We start from the raw sequence: 14,563 nt of genomic DNA, 5'->3' as shown, positions 1-14,563 counted from the left end.
AAACAGAAAAGATGTTTCCTCACAGAAACCTTTTTTATGGCTTCAGAATGCTTTTTGTAATAGTACGAGCAAGAGTTAGATCTTTGTTTTATTGCTAGGTTTATATGAAATATGCCATTTTATGGTGGCAGTTTTTAGCCTAGGAGTCTGAAACTCTCAATCATAAATGAGAGTGAAACGGAGAGAGCTGCATTAATCCTACGATCCCCACGCTTTGCTCGCAGACCAGCCAAGAGTTTTTGTTTTAAACGTACTCTTTTAACCCAAACTTAACTCCTTCCAAAGGAGCAGAGGAAGGATAGATCTGGTCTGTACAGCAGCTGGAGGATGTAATGATGTGTGTTACAGTGGGACGTATCTTCAGATCTCCCTGTGCTCTGTTGTTTTGACAAAGTGAAAAATCATATTGATGTGACATGAGTGATGGAAGATGAATGAACCAGGTGTTGCTCAAAAAAATTCAGCAAAAGAGATGAAAAATAGACAACTCTATTATGTACATGGTTCGTGGGTAAATGTGTAGGCCTGTACTGTCACCTACTGTAAAAGTACATTTTGTCATCAATTTCATCAATAAAAAAAAAACGCATTTATTTGACACAAAAAATATTTTGTAAAATGATAAATGTCTTTTGATCAATTTACTGCATCTCTCCTTTGTCATTTGCCAGCCAATCAAAACAAAATGAATCAACCTTTCAGTTTGCTGTGCCATTACCTGGGCTACATTTCCACGTTAGCTCACAAATCTTTCAGCTCGAATTCTGAAAAGAGCTAATGCCACAATGCCAGGGGTGTGTTATTGGGCATCTGTTTAACCGCAGATTAAGCATGATTTGCTCCTTTGTCAGAGGCTTCTGTTTGCTAATGATAAGAGCGAACTCTGCGGCTGCTGTTCTGTATGCCCCTGCCAATTTTGGATTCTCAGTATGCATGTGGATTTTTTTTTAAGCTAGTGAAAGGCCAGTATTAAGAAGGGTCTCTTTTCACTTCAAACTTCCTGTTTGCTCAGAGAGGTTGTGTCAGTGATAACAGCTGGTTTCGGATGTCATGGATACGTTATGGGTGGTGTGTTCTGCTTCAGTCTGAGCTTGGGCCTGTTGTTTTTCCTAATATGGGTAATGGTTGTTTTTTAGCTAGATACACCACTCATGATCCAGGACAGATTCTTGACCCTGCTACTCATCTACTACAGACAGAGTGCCGAGTTAGGACATCGAAAGAGACACAGAGAGCACCGAGGTGGAAAGGGGAGTGTGGTTTTCCAGCATTAATGTTCAGGGCTGACTCAGCTTTTTCAGGCATCTCCTTGGTGACCAGCAACGAGAGCCATATGCCGTTTGAAACCCGAGATACATGAGCACAGGCCACCTTTAACCTTTCTCCTTACCGGTGACCCCACACACACCCTGTACAATCTTTTTAGGAACTATTTTTGACTGAGACACACTTGTTTTTTGAGACAAGTGGTGGATGAAAGAACCCGTGAAAGCTTAGAATAGATTTAACACCATGAACGGATGCTGATCTCAGATGTATTATGTTTTAATCAGCCTGTTTTATGCATCTATAACCTGCTCTTCTGCATTTTATGAGGAAGGAACATCTCTTGAAAGCTAGAGGATGACTGTAAAACACCAGGTAATGCATAGATAAATTAATGCCCTCCTGCTTCAGATCCAGGATATCACACACTGATGGTGCATTAGGGGGAAGCAGTCATGTGTTTAAGAGCATCCTAAAGATTTAGAGCTCCAGTGCATTCTCAGCCTGCCTCTATAACCTGGATTGCAAAGCCTGCTGGGAAATTGATGGTACTGCTTGACACATTGTTTTTAAATGCACAATTTCTTTTGGTTGAGCAAACAGGACAACTGGAGATAAAGAATACTGTTACTTAATTAGTTGTGTTTGTTAAGACAGGCATCACTATTATAGTGTAGTCCGATTAAATAAACAAATGACTCTCGTGATTAAAAAACATACAGCCGAACAAGTGCAGTCAGATTCATGAACAAATGACTGTTGTGAAACATACAGAAGCATACAGCACAACCAGTGTAACCCAAGTCACAAACAATGACTATGAATAAGTTATTTTTAGTGAATCAGTAACATGTAATCAGTGATAATCAGTAATACAGCGTAATCCGTGTCACCTGATTAACAGACACTGTTCTCTGTTGTTTAATTGAAAAACACATAGCACAACCACTGTAATCCGAATCATGAACCAATGACTCTTCTGGACCAGTTCTGTTTAGTAAAGAAGAAACATACAGCGCAACCAGTGAATCCTTTTTTCGAAGACAAATTACTCTTGTGAACTTGCACTTTTTAGTGTTTCAGTAACATACAGCGTAACAGGTAATCAGACTCACAAACAATTAACTCTAATGAACTGTTTCTGTTTAGTGAATCAATGCCATACAGTGTGACTAGTCTCTTTTAAACTGGTTCTTTTAACTGAATCAATCAGAAAATCTACAAATCTAGTATGTTATGTCTGATTTGGTAACATTCTGAACAAATATTGTCATTAGATAATTTCTATTTCTGTAATATATACCAGCCCTTTTTGGTAACGCTCTTCAATTTGGGCCTGACTGCATAATTGCCCACTTGACTCGAAGATTTGAATGGTTGTCGAATTCGTAACAAATTGCAAAATATCAGTCATGCAGATGACATGACTTGATAATTAATGGTGTCATTAGAAGAGTGCTGAGACAAGTATGCTTCGGCGTCTACAGTGATCAAACAGTTGGCAGGAAGTCATCTCGCTGGGCCACCCTCTTTCTGCCATGTGGTTCTGGGGGGATATAAACCATGTGGAGTTGGTGAGTCTGACATCAGTGCAAATTGTGTAAAGCTGAAATCAATTGTGACATAATCACAGTTGTTATCGTCCAGGTTCCCTGCCGAGCCAGCCATCTCCTTGAAACGGATGCTAGTTTTTCATGTTTAGCACTTTCCTTTTCTCTTCAACTGGCATGCAATGTTGTCATGAAAGCAGATTGGTAAACAGAGTTACCATTGGGAAGGGTGCTAGATAAGACGGTGCCTGTTTTTCTTGCTTTTTAGACACTTCTGGGAATTTCCTCTGACTTAACTGAATTAGTCATGATTTAATCACAGGGAACTATTTATGAAGATTTCAGTCTTCTCAGTTTGTCTGATCTGCAACAGCACCTCTCTTCTCCAGAAAACATAGCACACATTTTTCTTAGTTTACATGACAGGACTGACATAGTTGCTAGAATAGCAATATAGACATCAATTCAGGAATACTTTTTTTTTTTTTTACTACTATATATTCCAAATCACTTTTAAAGACTTGAATGTTTAGAAATGGAAGTTTAACGGATCTCAGCTTGTCGGAAAAATGGACAAAACACACTAACGTTGATTAAGACATTGATTTGAGTGTGACAAATCCGTGTTTAAATCATTCATTCACATAAACCTGTGGCAGAGGAAGGACTCAAGGTGGAATTTGTGGCAGCATCATGGACACATTTTAATCCGATTCTGCTGTCATGCTTTTAAACATGGTCAGGGCAAACAGAAAGATAGGGTTTGGTAGTAGATGGCAGCTTGTTGTTGATTGCAGGGTGCCTCTGTGTGTTGGTGTGTTGTGATTCACTCTTCCTCTTGCTGGGACAAAGGCTAATTTACTCACACTAGGACGCTTCCCTTTGCGATCGCAACATGCCAGACTTGGCTGCTTTCCTGGATTCAACCCAATCACTTCTTGTGTTTATTTCTTTGGAGATAAACATGCCACTTAGATTAGAGATAACCACACGGATAATCTAATTGCCTTGTTTTACTCAAGGCACATATTTGGAATAATCTGAAATGGGCTTCATTAGACATGTAGACCCTCAAATTCAAGGGTTAGGGTTAGTCTGACAGTAATTTTCTTAACATTTATTGTTCAAGGTGGTGATTATTTTTTTATTTTTTTATCAAAGCAGTGCTTAGATGGTTGTGGAAATGGTGCTTTAGGGACAAATTTAGAAACTTCTAGGAGAGGGCTGACTATGTGGACTGTCAGCATGCTAAAACCCTTTCTGTTAAGTCTCGTCTCTAAATTCATACTCGGATTTTAATCATTACCGGTACTTAAAAAACAGTAATGAACTCGTTGACCTCAAATCTATATATTTTTATTTAATCTGTGTTGTTGATACATTGAAATACCAAACACTTCACAAATGCACATGTAATTTTATTGTTTTCTACATTTTCTTTTTGGTTTTATATTTTTTTAATAGATTTTTTTCTCTCTCTGTGGAAAAGACTGCAAAAGCAATATCAGCCAACACAGACTGTATTATTTTATCTTTATGCCCTTAAAATGACACCTCTCATCAAATTAGCTTCTTTGTGCAATCCCAATTTGATTCAGTTGTGGCCCGAGGTGGTGCTTTACTCATTTCTGTTTAATTTTCACCTCCCCTTTTCCATTCTTCATATTCATTTATTTTCTGTGTGTAGGATGGTTAGGGGTGGGGGGTATTAAATTGCCAGAAAATTGGATATTTAGGAAAACCGACTGTGTGGAAGAAAATGGACTGACTTCTTTATCCCTGATGTGTCATTTTCCATCTCTTTTCCCAGTTTTTGTCCATCCCTAGAGGCTGGGTACTCAGATGTACCACACATACACGTTCTTCTGCACTCTTATTTCCAGACTTTAATGGAACATGTGACACATGGGAGGAGGAAGGCGTGTCTTTAATTTATCTGGCAGATGCAGCCCCCGTCACTACCCTCACCTCTCCATCCAAAGACCCCTGAAGGAGATGTCGGCACTCACAGAAACATTAGTACCCCAATCCCTTCCACAAATTCGTTATTTTTTTCTGAGCCCAAATGATAGGATTATCTTATGCTCTTTGGCACACATGATGATGAGATTTTGGCAGGTTTGCAGCAGTTCATCTCCCAGGCTTCCCCACTTCCCATAAACCCGTTGGCCGCTAAGGGACATCATGCTGTAGGTTTCAATCTGCTCTTCATTCCTGCAGGGAATAACCCTGAGATTTTTCCTCAAGCCAATGAAAAAAACTGCATCTGCAGGTTACGTCTGGGACTCTCCAGAATATGGAGTTTGTGTTTGTTGTTACTGTACAAGTGTGTGTCTAGACTTCACAGAGAGTTGGAAGTGCCGTCTGATTTTAAGAATTGTTTATAATGTTGATGATGTTTCCAGATGTGCATGGCATGCTGCTCCTTCGGCTAAAGAGCAGCAGACATCTGTGGGAAGCTATAGGAAAAGATGAGAGAAAGAGTGAAGGAAAGAGAGAGAGAGATGACAGAGGCAAGAGTGCGAGGATGAACGCTAAGGCAATGACAAGGCTGCGTGACTCAGTCAGCTAAAGCTGTTTTATGCTCATCTGGCTTTATGCAATGGGTCTCTTACTGCCATATTGCTTAAAAACTGTGTCTGAACATTTTCACGCACATTATGATTAATCGATAATTTGATATTTAATCATATTCTAACTAAATGCTATTCTTTTGAAGTATTTATCTATTCATTATTGAATTCAGAGAGAGAAAAAAAGTATCTTTCCACAAACATTAACCAGCACAATTGGTTTCATCATTGATGATAAGAATTTTTTTAATAATTAAGTGACTCTACAGTAAGTTTTATTTCATGAATTATTCACGCTACTCATACATACTATGGGCCCTATTTTGACGATCTGAAACGCAAGTGTCAAAGTGCAAAGCGCAAGTAACTTTGTGGGCGGATCCCGGCGCTGTTGCTATTTTCCCAGCGCGATAAATGACTCTTGCGCCCGACGCAAATCTAAAGGGGGTTGGTCTGAAGTAGCTTCATTATTCATAGGTGTGGTTTGGGCGTAACGTGAAATAAACCAATCAGAGCGTCCTCTCACATTCCCTTTAAGAGCAGGCGCGCTTGTTCCTTGGCGGATCGCTATTAACGGCGGATTTGCCGGCGCACGCCAGGAGCGATTCACAGCCGAGGAAACCGACGTTCTCGTCAGGGCCGTAAAACACAGAGAAGTGACATTTGGGGATGATGGGAGAAACCCACCCAAATTAGCTTCGGTTAAACAGGCGTATAATTTGGGTAGTAAATGTGTAGCCTAATCTAGATTTTTTTTTTTTTTTTTTTTAATCTAGATCACATATTCACGGACACAACAATGATTTCCCTCGTGTGTTAATATTTTTCCTTGTAATAATGTATGATTTGCAAAAATGAAAACTGCTGCATCTTTTTATATTAGAGAATCAAAGTGGATGCGCGTTAACATTATGGCCAAGCACGCGCCCTTAAAATACCACATCACTAATGCGCAACGCGCCACTGTCTTTAGACTGTTTTTTTCCGGGTCAATGGCGCAATTGCTTTCTAAAACTGGAAAATAGCACCATGGAAGTTTTGCGCCGGAAAACGCCTCCTCTTTGCGCTGAACCGCCCCCGCGAGCGCAAGTTCATTCCCTAATTTACCGACGTGCGTCTGTGGAGGGAAAAGTCCGCTGTGCGCGGGTGCAAAATAGGAATGATACATGCGTCGGTGTTCAAAGTCAATTGCGCTGGGTGCAAGATAGGGCCCCCTATGTTAAAGTCAACATCTCTGTTGGCTGTGCACTTAGTAAACCTCACGAAACACTATGAAAACCTATTTTCCACATCAAGTAAATACTCACATTGCCCATCCTCTCTCAGTGTGGTGGAAAAATCACTATGTTGCCATAGCATTTTCTTTGGTTTGAGTTTCCCCACCTGCCAACAGAAAACTCCCCCCCAAAAAGGAGGTTCATCAGCAATGACTTTAAATTGACAGTTCACTGTGTCTGTCAGTCCTTTAAAGCTGGCAATGAGTCAAGCGTTTTTTGGTGTCACCTTTCTGAAGGACTTAATGTCCTGCATATTTCTCTCAGGGGGTATCAGATGTGCTTGTCTTATACGAGGGCAAAACAGTTAGTTTTAACTGAGAGCTTTGTGTTGAATAAATATGAGATCCTCCAGTGTGGCTGCCAGCAGCTTAATGGCCAAACCAGTCCGGGAAGAGAGATCTTGGGCTGTTGTTCTACATATGCGTTTGTCTTCCTTTATGTCTCGTCCTCCGATGGGAGAAACTCTTTAAGCCAAAAAGTTATTCGTGATCTCAAAGTATATAGAAAGTTCTGGCCTGTCTGCATTAATTCAAAAACTTAAAACCCAGCCCAGACATAATCTCATTGCTCTTTAAGAGCTCTAGGCTAATGTTAGACTGCCACTGAAACTGAATCAATTGAACACTGAGAATATGAAACTGACTCTCTTAGCTGATGACATTAAGAGATGGGGCATACGCATTAATATTAGTACTGTTCTTTACCAATCAGTTGCTTTATTTCTGTGCAGTACTTTCTAGTAAGAAGTGTAAAAGACATTTTACTTACCATAAATAATAGGATGCTGCTCTTGTATATGGTTTTGTGAACTATATCCCTCTTTTTTCCCTACCGTTTTGTCACAGATGTTCCATTTACAGGCACTCCGCCCACCTACGGCTACGACGCAGACCGAGCGGAGGAGCAGCGCAGACACCATGACATCCTGCCCTACATCGACGACTCCCCCTCCTCCTCCCCTCACCTCAGCTCCAAGAGCCGCAGCAGTCGAGACACCCTCTCCTCCGGCTCCATCGAGTCCTCAAAGTCTGTAAGTCACTTCCCGTAAACCCCTTGCCAGACAGAGAGAAATGTGACATTTTTTTTTTATTTTTACATTTTTACATTTGAATAACTACATTATTTACTTAATTATTATTACAGACGCTATGAGGGCAATAAAGCTAGCACAGCTATGTATGAAATTGCTTGCCATGGACAATACAAAATATTTGACTGCAGATTGCCACATATGACCAGTCAGACTGATCAGATGCCCATGTAATAATAGTAGCTAATTATTTTGTTGGGCATAGAGAGATGAATGCTTTCTTGGTGGAATGCGAAAGAGTATGCTTTAGAGATTTCTTTATGCATGCATTGTTCCATGATAAGATTCCACCCCTGTATGTATGCCATCTGTGAAGCAGTCCATTATAAATAAATGTACCAGTAAACCCACATGTATTTATAGCCTCAATGGTAATGGTACACAACAAATCCAGTGAGGTGTGAAATTTGCCCGTTTTCAAAGCTTGCAGCTTCTGAAGTGCTGAGTCTGCATATAGTACTGTTCTAATTAAACATTTACTGCTTATCTTAGCTTAGTAAATATTATATAGCTCGGCACTGTGCAAAAGAATCTCACATCATTCATTTCATGCAGTCATGCGTGGTCTAAAGAAATTATATCAACCAAGGTTTAAAGTTATCATAGCTTTCATTTCAGAGCCTCAGGAAACTGTCTTCATCATGCGTAGTGGTCATGCCATTAAATTAAATTAAATTACTGATGGTAAAACAGAGCTTACTTGCTTCATTGACACAGCTATTGGCTGTCAAATTGATTGATATCCCTCCCTACCAATACCATGCCCAGAGGCGAGCAGTTTATTTGGATCCTTATGACCTCAGTTTTTAGCTCCCTCATGGGTTTTAATCAATACAGATGCTCACCTGCACACACTCGTACACCCTTCCCCAGTAGCACACCTACATGCTCTATGTGTGTACTCAACATACACACAACCAGGGATTTAAAATATGGATGATTCAAAGAGGGATTTGCTATGTAAACGTCTTAAATTGAGCTGCAAATAAACCTGCAAATGACACTACAGAGGGATGGTCGGTCACCCATCTTTTCATGCACATTTTCTTACCCTTGTTTAGCCTCAAACAGAAATAGATAATATTTTAATGAGTGTGATTTCTCTGTGTCTGCATATTTAAGCAAAGTCACATCATGCTGTCACTGAAAGCTGTTTTAGATGGCCACTCTATTCAAATTGAGCTGAAAATAACACAAAAAAAGGTCCCGTGTCCTTTATTCAAACTCCCCATTTCCAAAAGATTGAATTTGGATGAGCAAATATGAACAAATTGTTATGTTCAAGAAAATAACTACCGGTATTTTGAAAGTTATACCTGTTCCATATGTTGTTTTCTGTACGTTGGCCTCATAATGTCAGATTTCTGTTTTTTTATTAGGTCGCATTACATATGAGGTACAATATGATATATAACGTATGAAAATAGCTTGCAGAAAAATACATATGGAGAAAGTTAATGTAAAAAGTTCTCCACAAGGTTAAATTAACTCAAAATGTCATCTAATTACATGTGGCTATTTAAAAAAAAATGTATCTACATTTTCCTTGTTGTTAATGATGTACTGTTCTGTTTATGTTCTTTAAACATATGTTTGCTTGTTTGTTTTACTTATAAGCCATTTGTAATTTTTCGTCTGTTTTGTGTATAATGAGAAATACTTTTTCATCCTTGTGTTTTCAATAAGCAAGGGTTATTGTTTGAGCAGTAGAGATGATCTCAACTCATTGTCATGCGCTAAGACACTGACATGCTTTGATTAATAAATGTGGATGAATAAAAGATGGTGGTCTAGAAATACAGGGGTGCCCCCTGGGGTGAGACGTCTCGCACCCAAGAGTTCATGAATAAAACCTTGATTTCCACCTTCCCCCTGCTGCAGGTTTCAATGGCGGGATTTACTCTGTCATCAGTTGGTGAATTTAGTAGAAATGTATGCAGTGAAAGTATTTTAGCATCACTTCAGCTTTAAATCTCGATACAAGCCAGCAGAGTCCGCAATGATAACACAGTCATGATGCAGATGAAGTTTTATCCTGAAATCTGGATTAGAAAGTCTCATGAGACTATCACAAACATCTGTGGTTTCCACTACCTGTGCTGTGGCCATGGAAACCAACATTTCAGGCCCATTTAGCCATCATCAGCACTCGGTAACCAACACACATGACACATGATAGATATGTCGATTCTGGATGTATTCGTGATCTGTAGTATTTTGATGCTTTTCTCAGAGCTTGGTGGTTAGCAATTAAAGGCCTTATTCAGTTCAAAGGTGTTATGATTCTCATGTAGCCCATGATTCTCCTGTAGCCAAGACAGTTATTGTAAGACTAGGGAGCAGCTCCATTGAACCAGTGCCAAATCACTTTTTTATAGCTCATTCCAGCAATGCCAGTATGTAATTTAATGTCATGTGATTTAAGAGTGTGTTGTTCAGAAGCGTGTGTGAACTCTTTCTCTGTTAACGCAGGCGGAGTTGGACCTAGAGAAGGGATTGGAGATGAGGAAAAGGGTGTTGTCTGGAATCCTGGCCAGTGAAGAGACCTACCTCAGCCATCTGGAGGCGCTGTTACTGGTGAGAGAGATTCAGGCGTATAAGATATAAGGCATTTATAATGTACAAAATATTTATATTTCAAACTTTCTATTCACCAAAGAATCTTTGAAACATATAACGGTTTCCAACTGAAAATTCAGCTTTCCCATCACTGGAATAAATTATATTTTAAAAAGAGTTATTAAATTTAAAAAAAGTGAAATAAATCTCACAATATCTCTTTTTACTGTAGTTTTGGTAAAATAAATGCAGACTTGGAGAGCATAAGAGACTTCTTTCAAAAACAACAAACTATTACCAACCCCACACTTTTAAGCAGTATCTTATGCTTGATTAGATTGTTAAAAACACATATAGGCAGTGGGCCAAGTCTGTTTTTCTCCTTTAGTTTTCGATTTGATAGATCTCCTCCAGGGAACTGGTTAATTTTTTATAACTGGCTTTATAAATTGTTGTTGAGCACATTACTGCTTGTTTCCAACGTCAATTCTTGCACATTAAAAATATAACGTAGATATAATCTCGCTAGCTAACCACAAAATGTTAGCCGGAGTAAGAACCAATCAAAGCTCGTGTTGTTACCTTGTCAACTTGAGTTGACCAATCACGTCATTATTTGAACCGGTGCCCGAAGACCCGGATGTGAACTGAACTCGCGGGCGCGGCGGCCGGTCAGTGGCGACTGGCGAGTCCTCCGTTTTTTGGCTACAGTGTATGGCTGGTGCACACATCGTGGAAACGGTAGGTAACTGATTAGCACTAGCATTATCCGAAACATTGTAAAAAGTCTGAATGCATTGGTCTTGGCATATGTTCGCCGAATGCTACACACGTGGGTAATGCTAAGCTATTTGTCGTTTTAAATGTAGTATACGGCAAGTTGGCTAGTGTTAGCACCTGAAGTAACTTTGTATGGTAGGATCAGCTTTTTTTTTCTGTGGATACCGCAAGCTAATTATTTATTTAACTGTGTGTTGTAAAGAGTTTATCAAGGGCGTATTTGCATTTGTCTTAAAATGTTGACTATGACGCTGAAGTTTTTTTTTTTTTCGTCCAGAAGAAGAAAGTTTTAAAGTTTTTTTCCATCGTTCAGCCCCTTCCGTGTAACTAGCTAACAGTTATATGAATTTATCTTATTTGAAGTGAAGCTTATGTACTGCGAGAGTATTTCCCAAACATCTCCAGGAGTAAGTTACACGATACACGTTGTCCTGCCTGCTTTAGACATCTCCCTGCTCCAACACAGATGATATAAACAGCTTCCATAGTTCATAATGAGTTGACAGTTTGAATCCGCTATGTTGGGGCAGGGAGATGTCTAAAACACACACGGTTATATAGTTAGCTTACGTTATCTCCTGATTCCTGTCTAATTGCACATTGTATTTTGTATATTTTGCATGCGTTTCCTCTCCTGACGGTGAAGCCGACATCTGTAGGGCAGAAGGCAGACGCTCTGGAACACCTCACTTGGGTGAAGTAGGCAACATATTAACGGTATCTCCATGAGGCAACGTCCACGTTGGATTTATTTTGTATAGTTGGCTAATGTTATAGTAAGGCAAACATTAGATAATGGGTTTTCAAAGGCTGAGACTGCGTGCCTTCAAACAAAGCGTGGGAAACGATGTGCCCCCCCACCACATTTTTAGTTTACTTGGTAAGTTTCGCTCAATTCCTGGATGCCTTTGGGATCATAATCATATATTTTTTATCCCATAGGCACTCAACATTTGAGCCAAAATAGCCTAATATTGCTGAACATAACTTCTTACTGCTCCAAACAGTTATAAACAAAGGTCTGTCCTAAGGCATTTATTAGTTTCAGCCTGATGAGGGGAAAACAGTTCCCCAAAACTACTGTATCTGAACTCTCACACATGTGGGCTATTCTGTGTGATCTCCTTTTGATAACTAATGCAAGTAATGTAATAGTTTCACTTCCATTGATCCTCCCCTGAAACTGTTCGGAGCCCCCCTAGGGAGGCCCGCCACACACTTTGAAAACCCCTGAGTTAGATTATCAACGGCTAACTAGGGCTATTTAGTGAATTTACAACACCAGACAAAAACGAACTTGAACCAGATTAACTTTTATTAGTGTCATGTTATTTAAAGATGTACTCAGGCCATGGCTGCACGCTCACAATGTTGTGTGTTTCATCCTTAGACAGCGTTGCTGCAGTTCCTACATATGGCGCTTTTCCACTGCATGGTACGGTACGGCACGGCACGCTTTGGCGCTTTTCCACTGCATGGTACGGCTCGGTTCGGTACAGCTCACTTATGGCGCATTTCCACTGCATGGTACGGTACGGTACGGCTCGCTTTAAATGGTACCACCTCTGTTGAGGTTCCAAGCGTACCGTACCGATACTAAATGTGACGTGAAAACACTGCAGATCACTGATTGGTCAGACCGAATCGTCACTTCAGCGTCATTGTATTTGCGACACGAGACACTAAACCCGCTAGATTTAAATAGCCAGACAACAGCCAACGCGGTAGCACCTGTTTTTAGAGTATTTACTTGACAAAAGAGGTAAAAAAAAAATCAAACAAGAAATGGCTGAATCGTGGTCAGTGGACGAGGTGCAGACGTTCCTCTCGTTGGGTGCCGAGGAGTGGATCCAGCGAGAGCTGGATGGGGCAACACGGAATGAAAAAGTGTTCCAAGAAGTAGCACAGCTCTTAGCCGCACACAGCTACCACCGGACCTACAAACTTAAAAATTAAAAAAAAAACTAAAAAGTGACTACCGAGCCAGTAGAGGCGGCAACTATTAACGATCAGTCCCACCCACTTTGAAGCGGTATTAACTGCAGTGGAAAAGCAACCGAGCTAAAGCGAACCGTGCCGTACCGAGTCGAGTCGTACCACGCAGTGGAAAAGCGAAGCGAGCCGAACCGTTCCGAGCTGAACCGAGCCGTACCATGCAGTGGAAAAGCACCAATAGACACATGGCTGTGCATGGTAGCTGGTGCTTTCTACATGTGCAGTTCCCCCCCACACATTGTAATGCTTTGCACTGGCAATGCACAAGCTCCAAGACACTTTTTGGTGCTGGTGGAAATGTCATCCAATGAACTGCATAGAATTCCCCCTCGATCCTCCATCCATGCTGCATTGGGGGAGGTATGTCTGGCAGGCTTTGCAAAACTTCTCCTGTAGAACAGAGGAATAGAAAATATTTTGGTATATATTCCAGTATGAATAGGATGAATTGTCAGGTAGACAAATATGACAAAGAATGTGTTTATCAAAGGTGGTTACTTTTAATCTAGTAATCTCACTGTTTAGATTTGTAAGAATACCATGTAATGTCTTCGTTTCAAATAAAACATTCCTTTAAAAAAATGACTTTTGTGTTCAATTCATTGTCAACCTTACACTATTCACTGTAATCTTATATTGAATATGCTTTTTGCCCTTGTTAAATCTCCAGCTTTTCAATAAAATTAAGATAAAGTGTTCAAAAATATACATGAATAAAAAATCACTTTGTGTAGTTAAGATTCACTGGTAGTGTGAGGTTTATTTAACATACTTTCTTAAACTAACTACAATACACACATACATAGCCAAAGTTACACGATCAATACACAATTATTTTAATAGAAAATTTGCAGAATTTATGGATTTGATGCATACCTTCAGTATCTTTGGCTGCCATTTCTCTCCTCCTACATGCTCTTGCAATGTGATCTTTATTGGTGAAGAGCATGTAGCATTCCCTATGGAAGCCCACATTAACTGGCACATCTTGGGCTCTCCAGGTTTCTGTTAAATTGAATGTTGCTATGGCTTTTTCAGCTATTAAACTCTCAGCAGTGTTGAGGTTAACCCATTTCTGGGCACACTGAACAAATGATGCCCAACTTGTTTGAGAAAATAAGGTTATTGGGCTTTTTGCCCTAGAAGCAACATACAGCACTTCATATTGTCGCACACCGGCTGTCAATCGCGTCCCGCTTTGTTGTTATGCGGTCTATGTAAATTTCTATGTATGTCACGGGTGACCAATAACCTTAGAGGTCTTCTGACGGTAAGTGCACAATGTATAGTATAGCTCGTGTAGACAAAAAGTATATAAAGACTATTTAAATCGCAGGATTTCGTTATAAAGAGAGCAAAGTTACTGTATCAAATATGTTGGTAGTCAAGGATACGGGTGATTTGTTTACGTTTTCTGGCGCTACGATTTAGTAGTTCTACAAATTTGCCCGTTTAAAAATGTAAGAGTTTAAA

The 14,563-nt window shown here is 39.9% G+C and overlaps 1 protein-coding gene across 2 annotated transcripts in view; it reads left to right on the top strand.

Annotated features, from left to right (window-relative positions):
* Positions 1-14,563, top strand: part of bcr (BCR activator of RhoGEF and GTPase) — a 66,189-nt gene that overhangs the window by 25,961 nt on the left and 25,665 nt on the right. For both annotated transcript variants that reach the window (XM_079585189.1, XM_079585190.1), the window contains exons 2-3: positions 7,512-7,696; positions 10,229-10,333. In XM_079585189.1, coding sequence (XP_079441315.1) covers positions 7,512-7,696; positions 10,229-10,333 — 290 coding nt within the window. The remainder of the gene's footprint in view (positions 1-7,511; positions 7,697-10,228; positions 10,334-14,563) is intronic.

This window comes from Phoxinus phoxinus (assembly GCF_949152265.1).
Source record: "Phoxinus phoxinus genome assembly, chromosome: 17".
NCBI lineage: Eukaryota > Metazoa > Chordata > Actinopteri > Cypriniformes > Leuciscidae > Phoxinus > Phoxinus phoxinus.
Note: the sequence above shows the minus strand (reverse complement) of the source record. Positions and strands in the feature narration are given on the sequence as shown.